The 18081-nt window shown below is 37.8% G+C and overlaps 2 protein-coding genes and 1 pseudogene across 2 annotated transcripts; all 3 read right to left on the bottom strand.

The window, feature by feature from the left end:
• Positions 1-1106: 1106 nt before the first annotated feature.
• On the bottom strand, positions 1107-5472 carry LOC103467976 (taste receptor type 1 member 1-like). The gene is made up of 6 exons (XM_008414736.1): positions 5291-5472; positions 4859-5156; positions 4042-4767; positions 3130-3336; positions 2875-2995; positions 1107-2035 (listed from the first exon to the last, which is right to left on the bottom strand). The coding sequence occupies exons 1-6, from the start codon at positions 5470-5472 to the stop codon at positions 1107-1109; spliced, it is 2463 nt and encodes an 820-aa protein (XP_008412958.1).
• A 2028-nt stretch (positions 5473-7500) lies between these two features.
• On the bottom strand, positions 7501-10200 carry LOC103468006 (taste receptor type 1 member 2-like; annotated as a pseudogene).
• A 2597-nt stretch (positions 10201-12797) lies between these two features.
• LOC103467977 (taste receptor type 1 member 1-like) lies at positions 12798-16639 on the bottom strand. Its single transcript, XM_008414737.2, has 6 exons — positions 16461-16639; positions 16076-16373; positions 15248-15973; positions 14424-14630; positions 14037-14157; positions 12798-13726 (listed from the first exon to the last, which is right to left on the bottom strand). Exons 1-6 carry the CDS (start codon positions 16637-16639, stop codon positions 12798-12800), a joined length of 2460 nt encoding a protein of 819 aa, XP_008412959.2.
• Between the last annotated feature and the right edge of the window lie 1442 nt (positions 16640-18081).

Raw genomic sequence — 18081 nt, 5'->3', positions numbered from 1 at the left:
CAGTCTGTTCGAGAACCTACAACTAAAAAGATAGAGGGATAGAGGGAGAGAGAGGTAAAAGAGAGGAAGGATAATCTTCTCGCTCGTTCTTACAGACGTCAGCCTGCAAGACAAAAATAAAAGTCCTTGTGACCAAATGACCGTAGAAGTCCTACATTCAAGGACTCTGGTTCAGTCGCTCTTTGACGTCAATCTGTGACGTATGATTCGGGCTTTGAATATGCCTCCAGATGATGACGTCATCAATGACGAGCTGAGTTAACCACGTTCAGTATTTGAATATTGGTCTTTTTCCTTTTTCATCCTTTTTCTTTCCTTTAAATCTTGTCAAAGTGAAACATCTCAAATAAAATAATCTTATATAATCTTACTTCTAATCCAGCAGGCTTGAATTAACTGTCAGGTTTTATTTAAACACTTTTAATGTATATGGGTCCACACCAGAAAGTGCCAATTCAACTCTTTTTGGAGAGTTGTTACCTTAACTTTAATTGAGTGTTAAATACCAAATCTGTCTGGAGTTAGTTATTTAACACTGAGTAACCGTAACTCTGTGTTAGATCTTAAATATCAATTCTCCCTGCCAACATGCCTAAGTGGGCCCCATGTGGGGCATAGTCCCCACTTAGGCATGCTGGTAGGGCCCATAGTATTTTTTAACTTCATAAGATTTTTTTTTAAATTAATACTAAACAGGTGTACATTCTTTGGAAAATAAACATCTAATAAAGAGGCAAAGATTTTATGAGATGTATTTATTTCAAAACATGCACCATAATTGGAAAACATTTTTCAATGTGGAATACACTGAAGTGCAAAGTATCGCTATTTACATAAAACATCACCTTTCATTGTTTACATTAGACAAAACACAGATTTAAAAACTAAGAGAGACACTCACGCTCATTTACCTTGATTTGATGGACCAAAGACAGAGTGGACAAACCCTGTCACTTGTGTCACAATTTTATTATACTTTTCTTCTTGTTTTCATATTTTCTACAGCTAAACTGTGATTCATGTTGTACAGTGCTTTGTGACTCTAACAGTGAAAACTGCTCTATAAATACACTATATTTACTTACTTACACTTTCCTTTGAAGATGCTACTGGGAAATAGTTTTGGTATAATTTTGAATAAGACCTTGGAAGTATTTCTGTGTGTTTTTATGAGCCTGAAAAATCATAATGTAACATTTTGGGACAAAATACCACAAGAGGAAAGAGTAAAGACTTGAAAGAACTGCCAAAGCATTGAGAGTGTGGATGTACTTTCCACGGTAAAGTAGGTATTCAGTAGCAAACATTATCCAGGTGAGGATCAGCAGCAGCAGGCAAAAAGTTATGGCTTTGGCCTCGTTGTAATTCTTTGGGAGGTCTTTTCCCATGTAGGAGAAAATGAAGCAAAGGCAACAAAGGAAAGGAAGAATAATAAAAGAACAAGAAGCTGCAGCGAGATTTAAGTCACAGCTAAGAACAATTTGGTCCTGGTACCATGATGTCTCATTGTACGGTCTGGGAGGGTAAAAGGAAAAGCTAATGAGAATCAACATGGCCTGAGTTGAGAATGTCCCTGTGATGAGCAGCCATTGGCCGTGATATTTTATCCACCAGCTTTGGAGTTTGGGGAACTTGGCAGCTATTTTAAAAATGCAAACGATCTGAAAGGAGCGCACAACAAAACATGCCAGACAAACGGAGTAGCACAGGACAAATGGGAAATACCTCAAGACGCAAGTAGCATTTGTGGGCTTACCAAAGAAAAAGAACACACTGACACTGCACAGAGTGAGGCAGCCTAAAATCAGAAAGCACATCGCGCCTCCAGCAGATCTGACAACAGGAGTGTGGTAGTTGACGGCGAAGAGGAGAGCTACAGCCAGAATGAGACCCAAGAAGATGATGGTTCCGGCCATTACCAGGATAGCTCTTCTATCTGTGAAGGGAACGTACTCCACCAGCCGCAGGCTACATGATGTACTTCCTTCTTTAGACCACTCTGTCTCCTTGCAGCTGATGCAGTTGTAGGGATCATCTGTTTCACAGTAGAGATAAACAGTCAAAAACATCTAGAAGATTAGAGACAGGTTAAATTCTCTTCTATTTTTAACAAATTCATTAAACAGAAGCAAAGGCAACTTTAGACTCAGTGAATACATTTACTGTAACATGTTCATTCAGCTTTGTACAATTTGACATCTTCTTTTAAAGATCACTATGTGAAGTACATTTTTTTGCTATTATATAATTTTTATCACCATAAGACTTCAGAAGGAATCCTGGCTTATATCATTTGCTGGTGAGACAGCAAGACAAATTACCTATTTTATCAGTAAATTAAGTTGTACTTTTACAAGTTGCAAAAAAAAGCAAAACAAAACAAAATTATATATATATAGTTTTTTAAATCTACAGTTCCAATGTTGTAGAGGACTACCAATATGTAAACTTTGGCAAATTGTAGAAAAGTTCATAATTAATTGGTTCTGTGTGCAGTTAAGCCCAAATGTATACATACCTGATTCAGATTGAGTTTTAAAACTATTTTCATTCATCCAAGAAGTTTGTAATAGTGGATTAGACACCTAACAAGCTCTGTTAATGTAAAATAAATTGATCAATATTGAAAAAAAATTATCAGATTAATCAGATATTTAAATTTTATCTTAAAAATCGCATGAGTCAAAATAATTTATACCATTTTCAATAATCAATGTAAAATCTTTATTGGCATTAAAACTATAAACCCTTCTTATTATTGCCAAGCAGCTTTTTACATGTTTCCCTGTTGTCATTGTGATGATTTACTGTATCTTTGGTGAATTTTGGGTTTGATTGTAGACAGAAACAATTCTTACATTTACAGTCATTTACCTGTGATGTTGACATATGTTTCAGGTGGACATATTTCACACCTGAAGCAACATTTATGGATTCCAGTTATTTTTCTTGCATATCCAGTTGGACATTCGGGGGAACAAATTGCGATCGGAACCTGTACGAGACAGTTCATTAGCGCAGCACATGGGAGCTTTATCATCACATATACAGAGAAATCATCATCCACATATGAATCCCAGCCTGAATTAGTTCACATCTCTGAGTGTATTACTAATAAAATAAACTTACCTCTCCACCTGTGTGCCACTGAATTTGGGTGTTGTTGATGTAGAAGGCAGGAGATTGGTTAAAATGGTAGAAGCCAACCTCTTGAGCATCGCCACTGTGGTTCCAGAAAACTATTGAAAAGTGTCCAAAATTGGGGTCTCCATTCTCATCGAATAGGACACTCTGGTTCAGCAATGTGAAGTTGGACCTCCTGAGTTCTTCTACCACCTAACATAGATTGAGCAACAAACCAAGAACTGTCTTCAATGTACAATCATGATGAACTTTGAAAGTGGTTAGTGGATGAGTTTTTGAAAAGCAATGAAATTAAATGTTATATCAACTCACTTCTAAGTACTTTAGGGTAGATCATCTCAAAGCAGCACATAATTTTGAAGTAGATGATACATGACTTTAAATATTGTTTGCAAACAAGAATCTGAGAAAACATTTGTGCAGGCCGATTCACTCTGACTCTCGGACTGGAAAAGTTTGAGAAGAGAAAGACCGATACTAAAGAAAGGCTGCTCTTCTTCAAAGTGTTGAATCAGGGACCTTAGTACAAATGCATCGTGCACGTTTCAGATTTTTATTTGTAAAATTTCTTAAAGAACACTTTTATTCCATTTCATTGTTATGTGTGTGTTTTGTGTTGGGTTATTGGGGAAGAAGTGCAAATAAAAAAAGTGTAAATTAAATTTTGTGGCTTTAGTGAGACAAAAATGTCAATGTTTTCAGAGATGTAAATCCTTTTGCACAACACTGTGAGTGCAGGTACAAAATATGCAAAACATCCATGAAGTCTAAGCCGTGACATTTGCAATTAGTTTTGCATCAACCAGCAAAATTATGTAACTTTTACTAAATTGGGATTTTAAACAGGGGATTCTTGAACAACATTCTGTAAACTGCAAAAGATTAATGAATACGTACCATAAATGGCTGCACTGGTATAGCGTCATCACACCTGCCAGTTTCACATTTTAGGATGTTATGCAAGGCCCGGGCAACAGCATGCACAGCGGAATAAATCGGGAAAGAGAACGACGGATCTGCTGCAATAATTTTTCCAGCAGTCAGATTTCTGCAGTTGCAATCCTGATTGCACAACATCTGCTGCTCAGCATCTGCTTTGAGAGCCCGCTCTGCAGTAAAGTAGATAAAATCATCGAAACCAGGAATTGTTACCACTGGCTGAGCAACCCCGAGTACAGTTCCGATATTTCCTATTCCCTCCAGTTTGGCTAGTTGTTTGTTTAAGGACCACCCGTCATCCGCTATCCACACTTTGTTGGTGACGTTCTGCTCAATTGCAGTTTTGATGATGGCTTCGGCGTAAATCTTTGGAGCGAACACAATGATCACATTTAGTTTTTGTTCCTCCATCTGTTTGAAGACTAGTGAGTAATCAGTGTCCTCAGAGAGGGCCTTGGAATAAGCCAGGCAGATGTCGGTGGTTTTAATCCTTTGAATGAACATCTCCAAGCCGTCACTGCCAAAGTCATCGCCGCTGTGGAGGAAAGCAACCCAGCGCCAGTCGAAGTGTTGAAGAATCATGACAATCACACCTACAGTGTCCTGATTGGGGTGCACTGTTCGTAGAAAAGACGGGTATTTGCGTTTTTCGGAAAAGACTGAAGCAGAGCTTCCATAACTGACCTATTGGGAATTCATACATAATCATTTTTAGTGTACAATTGGTGTACATAAAAAAGTAATAAATAATTGAAAGGTATGCAAAGATATTTACCACAGGAATGTGATCCACCATGAAAAACGGTGCGACAGTCAGGGCATGTGTGCTTGTGAAAGGACCAACCAGCGCTATCAGTTTGGACCGATTCTTTGACGGCTCATGCCAAGGTTGGATGGAGTCATTGACGGAGATGAGCTTGAAGATATCTGTGAAGCTACGCGTGTCCGAGCAGTGGTCAAACAGCTCGTAGCCAAGGGTGACATTTGGCAGCAGGGTGGTGGAGTTATTTATTTCCTCAACCGTGAACCTCATCAACTGAAACCTTCGGTAATTTGGAAGAAGGAAAATCTCCCTGCGGGAAAGGAAACGATGAACTGACGGAGGCGCAACATGTGCATTTCTTCATCGGTGATATTGTCTTTAAAAGTGCTATCTTCTCAAAGGAGTTAGACTTACAGACTTCGTTAATGAATTGATCCTACTCACCTGGAACAGTCGATGGCTTCAGGTCTTTTCTGAGAAGGAGGTGAACTGATGTAATGGATGTCAAAAAGTCCACCAAGTAAATAATCTCCCTCCAGTTGAAACTCTGAGTGTCTCAGTGTGGATTTTGTGATGCCTTGGAGAAAAAGTCCCATCAGACACACGGCGGCGATAAAATGTGTCATGCTCACGATTAATGTTTGCCGGTCTGACTTGAACTGTCAATGGATTTGTTAGGCGCTAGTGATGGTGAACCCTATTCATTTCCATGCTTGTGGTAACAGAATTCATACTGAGAAATGGTTGAAGGGGAATTTACAAATTAGCATGCAAAAGCGTTGAAATTACTCCTGTGTTTTCACAGTAAAACAGGGTTTGAAGTTTAATACCTCTACAAATAAAATCTGATCTCACTCTTTTACATGTTTCCTCCTTTAGCTTATATAGGAAAATTCCAATTTAATTCATAGTTGAGAACATTTTCAAACAGCAAATCTCAGTCAGTACAGTAACATTACAGCACAGCACACAGATGGTGGAGAAGAAAAATAACATATTTTCCCCTGTCGTCTTAGAGTTTCAGTTCCTTCAAAAAAGAAACATTTTATACACACTTCATTCTGCTCCTTTTACTACCATGAAGTTACACATGCTAGAATGACTTACTGTGCTGTACAAAAGCTCTCCTGGTCCTTCCACTTATTTCATTTAAGATTTTGCCTGACTGACTTTTTAACATGCTCTTTGAGGTTGTAACATGGTAAAATAAGTAAAAGTTCAGGAAGCAATAATATTTTTGCAAATAAGTCCTCACCTTTCAAATGACAGGATTTTATGCAACCATGTTGCATATAATAAACTCTTGTCTTTATTTCTAGATGTACGTTTAAATTTGCCCTCCAGCCCCCCACTACATCACACACTTTATCAAAGAAAAGAATGAACAATCTGGTCAAATGTAAGTTTATGTGATTTATTTTCTTTTGTTCTCATTAACAAACAAACGAACTAACTAACTAACTAACTAACTAACTAACTAACTAACTAACTAACTAACTAACTAACTAACTAACTAACTAACTAGACAGCTCTTTCCTTGGTGTTTTATCTACTGTCCACCACATTCTCTTCTTCTCTGTTGGTCAGTCACTCCTTTCAAAATATAAATACGATTAATTGAAATTGTAATCAAGCTCTGATATGTGAATATGGTATGTTCATGTGAATAAGCAGCCACATCAGAAATGTTATTTCCCTGTTATGTCAATTTTACCACCCAGGAGAGAACAGAATATTATATGATCTGCTGTTTCCCACTTTTTAATCTTTGATTTTGATTTCTTTTTCTTTTTTTTTTTGGTGAATAAATAATGTATGTAATGCCACAGTTTTATTTCAATTTGAATTTGTTCTTTACTCCTGCCAGAGCTGAGTGGAGAAAACCCACACATACAGCAAATATAATGAGACCGTGAAATCTGAAAAAGTTGTCTTTGTGATTGTTAACCACAGTATCATTAGTACCATAACAAACCCTTGTAGTTACAAAAATTGCAGAATGACAATCTTTACATAAAGGGAAATTCTGTAGATTGAAATGAAAACAAAAATACAAGAAAATTAAGAATTTGAAAAATCTGGACGTTTGTTTCTTTATTTCTTGGATCAAACGTTTCTAAACAACAAGATGTTTAGCTTATATTAAAAAATCCTCTTTGAAGAGAACAAAGTTTAACCATGATTTTACATCAGGACATTAAAGTGTGACAAAATCACTTGAAATTTTGTTTTACAAAGAGATGAAGAAGAAAATAAAACAAACAGTTATTGCTATATTAATAACACAAATACAGTTCAGTATGTAAAATACAACATAGTTGTCTAATTAGATGTCAGAGTTGGTTATTTTTAAACTTGCTAAAGACATTGTATATACTAAACAGTCAGTTTACCTTATTTTTTGTTTCTGTACCCAATATTTTTTTAATATTTGAAACTGTAAAACAAGGTCATTACATGTTATTTTAAATAATGTCATTTTCTTTTGGTCCATTGGTTTATATCAATCTATCACAAACACTCAAAATTGGGTGTTCAAATTCAAAATTGACTTTGAAAAGTTGTTGTTTTGTGCCATCTGCTGGAGATTTAGTGTAAACACAGGTGAAGGCCGATATCAGGAGTCAAAATAACAGCATACCAGTAAAATAATGTCAATATTCTAACAAAAACACAAACTTTTTAATTATTCATTGACAAATCTTTACAAAATGTGCTTAGCAGCTACTGTTTTAGTTTTAAAGGAGCTCAGTTTGCTTCAAAACTATATTCTCCTCAGTATTTTTCCCATTTTTTCATATTACACACAAAATTAGTGTGATCATTTGTGATTTTTTTGTGATTGCCGCGTTTGTCTTTTGATTTTTACCCAGGAAGCATTTCGGCTAAACCGTGAGTGAAACAGCCATTGGGGCTGATTAGTATATATTCCATTGGGGAAGGCAACTTTAACATTAAATATACCATTCTCAACAGGTGAGGGCGCGCTTTCTCCGTGCACCGCCCCCATTTCAAGTCAAAATTTAATTTAAACGTTTCAAATGAGTACATTTTCTATTTTATGAAAATATCCAGGTTACTACATAATGAATAGTTTGTGTTGTATTTACATTAATTTAGAGAAAACATTTAATACAGTTTTCTCTAAAACAGTTTTACTACTAGTTGCAACTAGTTGGCAGCTGACAATTACTGTAAATAATACACACTTATTTGTTCATAGGAAAATACAACCAGTCTTTTGAAAAAATAAAATCTCATGGATAATTGTTCACCTGCAGTGTTGATGTAGGTTCCATTTTGACACATGCCACACCTGAAGCAGCATTTATGGATCCCAGTTTGGGTCTTTGCATATTCAGAAGGACATTCTTGGGAACTCTGTGAAATGGGCACCTTCACACATACAGCAAGAGCAAAGATTACAAATATGATGGATACCCAAGAAAAAGAAAACAAATGTACAACTGTAATAACTTAGTATGTAGTAACAACCCATCTGCTTCTACTTTCTTCTGATTATGTTTTCCCTGCTGTCTCTTTCCCAAATGAACAAAAAATGCCTTCGAGTGGAACGAAAATATCAGAACATAGAAATTGTTGATCCACGGTTTAAAAAAATTTGTAGTAAAAATTGAGAAAGCAGTGCAAAAAAAATCAACACATTGACTTTTTGAATGCAAAGTTCTATTCAATAAGAAAATTTATTCCAAGTATGCTGTTGTACGTATGCTAAACCATGCAGAAGTCTCTTTTAAATTAAAACCAAATAAAGCTTAAATGAATAAATTAAACCTTTCTTATTGGCTTACTTCCGTACCATATATGGCTGGACTTCAATGTCACAGTTGCATTTATTAGCTCCACACTGCAGGACATTGTGCAAGACGTGAGCAATGGCAAACACAGCAGAATAAACAGGAAATGAAAAGGACGGGTCCATGGAAATTATGTCCTCTGGAACTGGATTACTGCAGTTGCAGTACTGATTACAAAACTTCTGTTCTTTGGCCATGATACATTTGGTAGAGTAAATGAAATCATCAAAACCAGGAGATGGCAACACCGACTGAGCCACCCCAAGTACAGTTCCAATGTTTTTGATCCCTTCCAACCTGAGGTGCCTTTTGTTCAAAGACCAAGTGTCCCCTGCTATTCACACCTTGTTACTGACATTCAGTCGTACTGCTGCCTCAACGAGAGCTTCGGCATCCAAATTGGTGGAGAAAACTATGGTGGTGTTTAAATTCAGCTCATCCAGTTGTTTGAACATTTGAGCGTGCGCCGTATTTTCATCGAGGCCCTTGGCGTAGGCCAGGCAGGTGTTTGCTTCCTTAATCGCTTTTCTGTAAAGCTCCAGTCCATCAGTGCCAAAATCATTTGATTTTGGCACAGTCCGTCTGTGCCAGTCGAAGTGCACTAAGATGTTAACCATAACATCTATGATTTCTTTGTTGGAAGGCACTGTCCGGAGAAAAGATGGAAATCTGACTTTTTGAGAGAAGGCAGAGCTGGCAGCGCCGTAGCTAACCTGTAGAAAGAATAATAGCTCACACAGTTTTTGTAACAATAAATTCACAAACTATACATTCAAACTGTTGGTTTGCACTGTTTATTTTTTACAGTAATAATAAAGTAAAGCCTACCACTGGGATTAGGTAAGACATAAACAGTTGGGCTACAGCCAAGGTGTTGGCGCTGGTGAACGGGCCGATCAGAGCGATCACATTGGGACTTTTGGAGAGATTCTCAGGTGAATTTCTCAGTGGCCGGACCATGCCGTTTTCTGATATGAGATTGAAAATTTCTGGGAAATTCTTTGTGTCTGAGCATTGGTCAAATATGTCATGGCCAAGAGAGACATCTGGAAGCAGGTTGGTGGAATTATTGACTTGCTCCACCGAGAATCCCATCATTTGAAACCTCCGGTAACTTGACAAAGAGAAGATTTGACTGCAAACAAAGAAAATAGTTTTTTTTGTTGTTGTTTGTCTTAGTTTTCTGAATGGCTGGAAATATTCCATGAAAAGTTAACCATTCCCTGCGCAATTAGTGTGGAACAAAGTTACAGTGAGATGACTGATGTCACTTCTGTAAAAAAGGTAAAAATGTTACATTTTTTGTGAAATTTACCTGGAACAGTCGATGGCTTCTGTTCTTCTGGGATGAATTGAAAAATCGACATGATGAATATCAAAGACTCCCCCAATTAAATAGTCACCATCCAGTTGAAACTCTGAGGCTGTTGCAGCACACAGCCTCAGGAGAAGCTGAAAAATTAAGAGAAAATCTGCTGAAAAAATAAAATATGTCATCCTAATGCATTTAAGATTTACAGTGTTGGTGGGAGACATGCTCTACTTTTTCAGAGGAATTGAATCTCTTGGAAGGGCAATCCTCTAATGTTGCATTTCCATAGACTTTTTTTATGCATGGCTTCACTTATCACATATCTTGAAATGATCGGTGGACAGTTAGCAAATGAGCATGCAAAAAAAAATCCCTGTAGTTCAGGAGTCTTATTATTTCAGAAGCAAGTTGGAAGTCACTGTCAAAAAGGTCGTCCTGTTTTAATTTTTTTTTTTATCATATCCCTGGTTTAGTGTAATTTAGATAACTTTAATACCTCAACTGGAACATCCAAGATTTGCCACTTAAAATATTAGGCACGTGTGCTGTGGAAAAAAACAACAACAAAACAACAACACTTTATTACAACTTGCTGGAATACAAAAGCAATTGAATATTGGACACATAGGTTTAGGTTTGTTTTTTAAACTCTAACAAACTTGCAACATATTCGTGAACATACAAAAGTTGCAGCAGGATCACAAAGTGTTTAAAATCAGGATGAATTTCACGTAAGGATCAGATGTGAATGAGAACAATAAAACTGCTGATCAAAGTCCGTAAGTGGTTGAAGGCAAATAAACTCAAATGATTTGACTAGGTCGTCCAGGTGTCTTTAGCTTATGGTAAAATGCTACATCCTCTTACAAATGAGCTTCGCTTGACTTCATCTTTGGCCACACAGATCATTTGCGAGACCTCTGTGGGAGGCAGTGGTAGTTTGCAAAAAACAGGAGCAGGAGTCTATTAAAGTTTGAATTTACGTCATCCTGTTTGTAAAAAAAGGTTAAGGGGTGATTTATGGGTTTTGACAAAAGTTGTAAAAGGAGGACAATGGGGAGTTAAATAATTTTGGAGCTAAAAATACCTGAGGTCACATGTTTATACTAATAACTAGAATTTACTTTTTTTCTAATTATGATAAAATCAGATGAGATTTGGTTTTTTTCTCTTTTAAATAAATTGTATAATGTTGCCATTAGAATAAATAAGCTCACTGCTATGTTAGTGTTTTATTAATCAAAAAATATGATCTTTAGTCTTTAATGTCATGTTACACATAGTGCCATTATATCACACAGTCCAATAACTATGTTACCTTCCGCTGTCATAAAAATGCTGTACATATTTCAAACGTAGCTCGAAAGAAACTTTGAATGTCTGTAATTTTGCCATCTTGAAATTGAGCCTCTGTCTCTTTAACAAGCTCTTATTATTTTCAACATCCCCACCTTTAGCATTTACAACCATTCTTGTGAGCTTTGACTGAGTAATAAGTAGAGTGTATGGTAAGCTGAGCAAATACACATTTCCACCAAGTGTTCACTAATTACTGCAGCCGCTAGTCTAGGGGAGCTCAGTGGGTGAGCCATGGGGGAGGGCTGCTCTGTGAGGCTGGGTAGAAATATTCACCACATTGTGGGAGCAAGCTTTTAGGTACCCTGAATGATTGCCAGGGTAGATTCAAGGATTCTTCTAACATGCATAAAATAATCAACGCAACCCTCCAGTTGAGTTTCTGATGAGGGAATAACATTATAAAATGATATAAAGCTTTAAAGGATGTCAATTTTAGATAATAATCCCCCTCAATGTGTAGTAAGTTGCTAACAGAGTTTAAAAAAGATTTTCTTTTCAAGAAGGAAGTGCCCACATATTGTTGGTGATGTTTAGCATTGATAATGATTGATGATTGTGGCTGAGATAACAAAATTTATATACATGTAAAACTACAACAACATACTTCTGATTACCCTCTTCAGCTCATAAACATGGCAAATCCATCAGTCCGTAGTCAAAAGCTGCTGAGTTGTTGTGGTTGTTTACCAATTCCTTTGCTTATGCATAAACTAAAAGAAGTGTGCCAAGATCTCAGCTATGCAGTTCGCCTGAGTTCATTTTAAGAATGGATTGTTTTTTATGGTTTATCGTTTGAAAAGTATGATCTGCTTTTTCCTTGTGAAGTAATTTGACCTACTGAGTAAAACAACAAAAGAGCAGCTTCCAGAGAATAGTGAGGATGAGAATATTTTAATTGAAAGTACTTCTTAGTCTGTGATTCATAAGATTGTTCAAAACAGAGGTGACATTTTGGCTTCTATTAGCAGAACATGAAAAATTACATAACCAACAAAACGAACCTACTATATATTTTATTAAATCATGTTTACAGGGATTAAACATTGGAACAACACACAGAAATAGCACATAGGTTATTAGTACATTGGGTTCACTACAGAGTGTTCTGATGTTTTTACAAACTGGCACATTTTAAAGATTTATATATAGACATTTTAAGAGTAGAGAAGTGAAAAAATACTAATGTAAGATCAAAATCTAATGAATAGTATAATTATCACATAGGTATCTATTGGTATATTTTTAAATACGTAAAACAAAATCAAAGTCAGCAAATGAGATATTAATCAGCCGGAACAATTCTTCAAATACATCTGAAGACCGGCTTTACGTTTTCCAATCGTCTCACCCACTTATCCAAAATGTTTGCAAAAGAAAGATTATAACAGTATCAGGTCACTGAAAGAAATTTCTGCAAATCAATCATTAGCTACTGTCTAAAGCAGAACAGACTTGAAGTCACCTACTGACTAACTGTTTTCGTATAGTTCTGGATGAGACCCTGGAAGTGCTGTTGAGTGTTTTTCTGAGGTTGAAAAATAATAATGTGGCATTTTGGAAAAAAATACCATAACAGAAACGAGTAGAGACTTGACAGCACTGCCAGAGCGGTAAACGTATGAATGTGCTTTCCATGGTAAAGCATGGTCGTAGTGGTGAGGACAATCCAGGTCAGGATCAGCAGCAGCAGGCAGAAGGTTATGGCTTTGGCTTCGTTGTAATTCTTTGGCAGGTCTTTTCCCATGTAGGAGAAAATGAAGCAAAGGGAGCACAGTGAGGCGAGTAAAGAAACAGAACCAGATATCGCTTTGAGGTTAAGGTCACAACCGAGTATTATTAGCTCTGTGTAGGAAAACATATCGCTGTAAGGCTTTGGGGGGGCAACAGAGTAGCCAATGATAAGCAAGACAGCCTGTGTGACAAAGGCCACACTGATGACCAACCACTGTCCGTGGTATTTCATCCACCAGCTGAGAAGTTTGGGGAATTTAGCTGCAATTTTGAAAATGCAAATGATCTGAAATGAGCGCACGACGAAACATGCCAGGCAAACGGTGAAGAACAACAGAAACGGCAAAAACCTTAACACACAAGATGCGATCGTGGGTTCGTCAAAGTAAAAGAACACACTGAGACTGCACAGAGTGAGGCAGCCTAAAATCAGAAAGCACATCGGTCCTCCAGCAGATTTGACAACAGGCGTGTTGTAGTTGAAGGCGAAGAGAGCAGACATGGCCACCGTGAGGCCCACGAAGGTGGAGGCTCCAACCATGATCACTATGGCGCCGCTGTCTGTGAACGGTATGAACTCCACCAGGCGCAGACTGCACAGCGTACTTCCTGGGTCAGACCACTCCGTCTCCTTACAGCTGATGCAGTTGTAGGGATCCTCTGAAGTACACAAAATAAAATCACATGGTTAACAGGGCTGAGGAAAAACTATAAATATACATTTGCAGTTTAAATATAGACAACATCTTTCTTTCAATGCTGTTAAAAATATACTTTATGAATATCAAAGAGAATTTAAATGTTTCTAGGTTGAAAAATCTCCTACTGCAGTTTATCGTACCTCACATCTGTTGTTAATATGAGAACTAACACCGTATACCCGTCAAATGCCAGGCATTTTTTGAATAGTACTCGAAGATTTGTCGACTTACACTTTTTTAAAATAATAGTATCAAGTAGGAGCTTTTACCTGTAGTGTTGATGTAAGTCCCATCTGGGCAGATTTTACAGTTGAAACAACATTTATGGATTCCCTCTTGTTCTTTTGAATACCCGTCAGAACATTCTTTGGAACAAAATGACACTGGTTCCTGCGCAAATTAAACAAAGAAAAGGAGTAGGAGGTGGGTTATTTATGCATAGAGTGGAGATGTGAATGGAGCAATTTATATATTTTTCCATTATTTAGTTGGATTGAAACGAAAACAGGATACACACTATATTGTGGCTTTCCCTTTTAGGGTTGGTGTTTCATTTTTATTCACAATATTATTTACATTCCTCTACATTTCGACACCCAGCCAAGTTTAATGCTAGTAGTAGGGCTTCAATTTTTGATTTGAAAAGCAGAGGTTACCTTCCCGTCAGAATGCCACTGGATCTTGGTGCTGTTGACGAAGAACTGGAGAAATGGGTGAAACTTGTGAAACCCGACCTCCTCTGCCTCACCACTCGGGTTCCAGAAAACGATTGAATAAGATCCGAACATGGGGTCCCCATTCTCGTCAAACTGAACGCTCTCATTTAAAAGTACAAAGTTGGATTTCCTCAGTGCTGTTAAAACCTGCATTTGGCAAGCAAAGTTTGGATACAGTCACTGCTCTACCTTGGTATTTAAAGTGTGGGATAAATGAGGTGAATTCAAAGTACAAGTGTTTAGATATGGTGCGATTTGAACGACACCTTAATTATTCTTGGATTGACTCTTTTACACTTATTGTATCCAAAAAGTGCAACGATTGCAGAACATGAATTTACTATGCCGCGGTTTTAGATATATAGTTTTCATTCTAGGATTTAACAACCAATAACATCAAGAGATATACCTCTAACAAAAGCAATTTTCTAGAATAAATTTGGGCTGGTTTCCCTAAAACAAGAATTGCAACAATAAATGTAGAAGTTTGTTGTTTTAATATGACAAAACAAGTTCAAGAGGCCTAATCTACTTTCCTAAGTCCGATATCCCAACATACTGATGAATTATTTTTAGTACATTTTGTTAACATACTTATCCTTGGGGCTAATCTTGCGCTGGTAGAAAGTGTGTGTATTTTGAATGACCTTATTTATCCAGACAAATAAACATCAACACTTTGTCTCTTTCAAATGACTTTCAAAACCATAAAAAATGCCAGATGATAAAAAAAAAATACTGTTGTATGTTTTCTGCATACTTACCATGTATGGTTGCACTGACATGTCTTTATTACACCTGCCGGACCCACATTGCAAGACATTGTGTAAAGCATGCGCAACGGCATAGACAGCAGAGTAAACAGGGAAGTTGAAGGAAGGGTCTGCGTTGATTACATCTGCAGCGGTTACATTGGGACACTCACAAATCTGATTACAAAATGTTTGCTCATCTTTGTCATCGTGCTGAGGCCGTGCTGCGGAGGAATAGATGAAGTCATTGAAACAGGGTATGGCCATTTTTGGCTCAGCTACCCCCAGGACAGTTCCAATATTTCTGATTCCATTTTCTTTGGGGAGCTCCTGGTGTAAGGACCAAGCATCCCCTGCTATCCACACTTTGTTGGTCAAGTTTTGCTTTATGGCTCCTTTAATGAGAGCTTCAGCAGTCCATTCAGGAGCAAAAACAATGATGATATTCACTCTTTGTGCCTCTAGCTGTCTGAATAAGAGAGGATAATCTGTGTTGTCGTCGAGGCTTTTGGTGTATGCCAAGCAGATCTCAGTGTCCTTTATCTTCTTCAAGAACAAGTCCAAGCCGTCTTTTCCATAATCACCATCACTGTAAAGGAAAGCAACCCAGCGCCAGTTGAAGTTCTGCAGAATATTATAAACCACTTCAATGACATCTTTATTGGGATGGACGGTTCGTAAGAAGGATGGGAAGTTCTGCTTTCTTGAGAAGACAGAACTAGCAGCCCCGTAACTGACCTGTTTTCCGAAAAAAAAGATTTTTGTTTCTCAAACGTACATCTCGTCATGCAGTTATATGTTTTTTTTTTCTTAGTTAAAGTCAAAAGTATGAAGACTTACCATAGGAATAAGATCCATCATGAAGAGTGGGGCCACCGACAGAGTCTCTGTGCTTGTATAGGTGCCAACCACTGCAATCACTTTAGAAATGTTGCTGCTCAACTCATCCCATGGGTAAATTACATTATTTTCAGAGATAAGGTTGAAAATGCCAGGAAAATTCTGTATGTCTGAGCAGTGGTCAAATATTTTATAACCCAGAGTTACATTTGGCAGCAGGTCAGTGGAGTTATTGATTTCATCAATGGAAAATCTCATCACCTGAAACCTCCGATAACTTGACAGGATTAATCGTTCGCTGCCAACAAAGGAAGAAGAATCAGAGTAAAATTTCAGAGGGAAGGTTGATCGCATCTGAAATCAGAGCCAAGATTATTAAACCGACCTTGAGCAGGCAATGGTTTCTGGTTTGTAATGACGATATGCTCCACTGACGTGATGAATGTCAAAAAGACCCCCGATCAAATAATCCCCGTCCAACTCGAACTCTGAGGCAGTGATTACATCAATCAGGAGAGGCAGAAGACATCCCATCAGATGAGCAACCGCCTGCTTAGCTTTCATAATTACAGTATGCCTCTTTCAGCATAAAAACATAAGCAACTTTTCCAAGAGTCACTGCTGGGGACAGCGCCACAGTGATCCAAGAGCTGGAGATGAATGAGGTGTCATAAATGCATGGCTGATGGTTAAAGGAGAATTTACATATCATCATGCAAACATTCTCTAATCCACTTCTGCCATGCTCCCATCATGTAAACAACCACCAGCAGCCACTAAGTCCACCACCTTTATGGCGAATCAATCCAAATGCAATTTTACTTTGTGGTAAAATACACCAAATTTCCTTATGTTTTGTTCTGAGTATCTGCATATGAATTTATTTAGCCGAGAAGAAATATAAGAAGTAAAACATCAATTAATTCTTACAAAGCCAACTTTCTTAATGATGGCAGAACTAGGTCATAGCAATACAGGAAAAAGGCAAGAATATCATTGGTTAGATTGTTGATGCTTGTCTTATTAATACAGGAAGGAAAATAAGTACTACACCAAACTTTCCTCAGTAATAAGCCTAAAACAAACAAACAAAAATAACAATACAACAAAGGCAACATGACACTTTCTCATACTGGCAACATTGCTGTGGGATATCATCCCATTCTTCAACAAGCATTTATTGATAGTTTGTTGAAGAATATGAGTTTGGATGGGTCAGTCCCTCTGGCACAAACTGGACCTCCAAGATTATCCAGACAGTGTTTAATGAGGTTCTGGTCAGGACTGTTAGCAGCTCTCCTTTCATAAGTTGGTCTCACACTATGGAGGTACGGGATTGCTGCAGGTTGCTGAATCTCATCTCAAAATCTCTCTGCATTCAGATTGACTCCAATGTTGACAACCCCTGTATTTCCACTCAGGGCGATGTTTCAGGTGGAGGTTTCTGCTGAAAACCTCCACCCCTAACCCTGTTACCTTTTCGATTCAGCAGTCAGCACAATGTTCTCCTTGTCTGCTCCGCATTTAAAATTTATGATCGGACTGTAGATGTCGGAATCTTCCTCATCTTGTGCAAACATGTTTCGACATCAGCATAAATGTAGCAGTGAATGGCACTGATGGCAGGCCTCCAGGCAGCTCAGTGAGAGCCGAATGTGTGCTGGACTGTAGATAGCTGTCAGCCGTTTCATCCTGCAGAAATGTTCAATAATTATCTTCAGCAAGAAAATAAATGATGACAGCTATGTATATATCCATTCATTTTCTTTCACCCTTGCCCCTCGGTGGGGTCGGGAGGGTTGCTGGTGCCCATCTCCAGCTGGTGTTCCAGGGGGCAGGTGGGGTACACCCTGTGCAGGTCGCCAGTCTGTTGCAGGGCAACACAGAGACACACAGGACAAAGAACCATGCACACACACACTCACACCTAGGGGCAATTTAGAGAGGCCAATTAACCTGACAGTCATGTTTTTGGACTGTGGGAGGAAACTGGAGTACCTGGGGAA

The sequence above is a fragment of the Poecilia reticulata genome, linkage group LG7, assembly GCF_000633615.1.
Source record: "Poecilia reticulata strain Guanapo linkage group LG7, Guppy_female_1.0+MT, whole genome shotgun sequence".
NCBI lineage: Eukaryota > Metazoa > Chordata > Actinopteri > Cyprinodontiformes > Poeciliidae > Poecilia > Poecilia reticulata.
The sequence above is the reverse complement of the archived record's forward strand: the minus strand, read 5'-3'. Positions and strand labels throughout refer to the sequence as shown.

What these genes read in the sequence shown, in the direction of transcription:
- LOC103467976 (XM_008414736.1), bottom strand. Translation starts at nt 5,472, where the DNA reads ATGACACATTTTATCGCCGCCGTGTGTCTGATGGGACTTTTTCTCCAA. An exon ending in TGGTGGATCACATTCCTGTG is followed by an intron (nt 4,768 to 4,858) that starts GTAAATATCTTT and finishes AATTCCCAATAG; the next exon opens with GTCAGTTATGGAAGCTCTGC. An exon ending in AGTGGCACACAGGTGGAGAG is followed by an intron (nt 2,996 to 3,129) that starts GTAAGTTTATTT and finishes TGTCTCGTACAG; the next exon opens with GTTCCGATCGCAATTTGTTC.
- LOC103467977 (XM_008414737.2), bottom strand. Translation starts at nt 16,639, where the DNA reads ATGAAAGCTAAGCAGGCGGTTGCTCATCTGATGGGATGTCTTCTGCCT. An exon ending in TGATGGATCTTATTCCTATG is followed by an intron (nt 15,974 to 16,075) that starts GTAAGTCTTCAT and finishes TTCGGAAAACAG; the next exon opens with GTCAGTTACGGGGCTGCTAG. An exon ending in AGTGGCATTCTGACGGGAAG is followed by an intron (nt 14,158 to 14,423) that starts GTAACCTCTGCT and finishes TAATTTGCGCAG; the next exon opens with GAACCAGTGTCATTTTGTTC.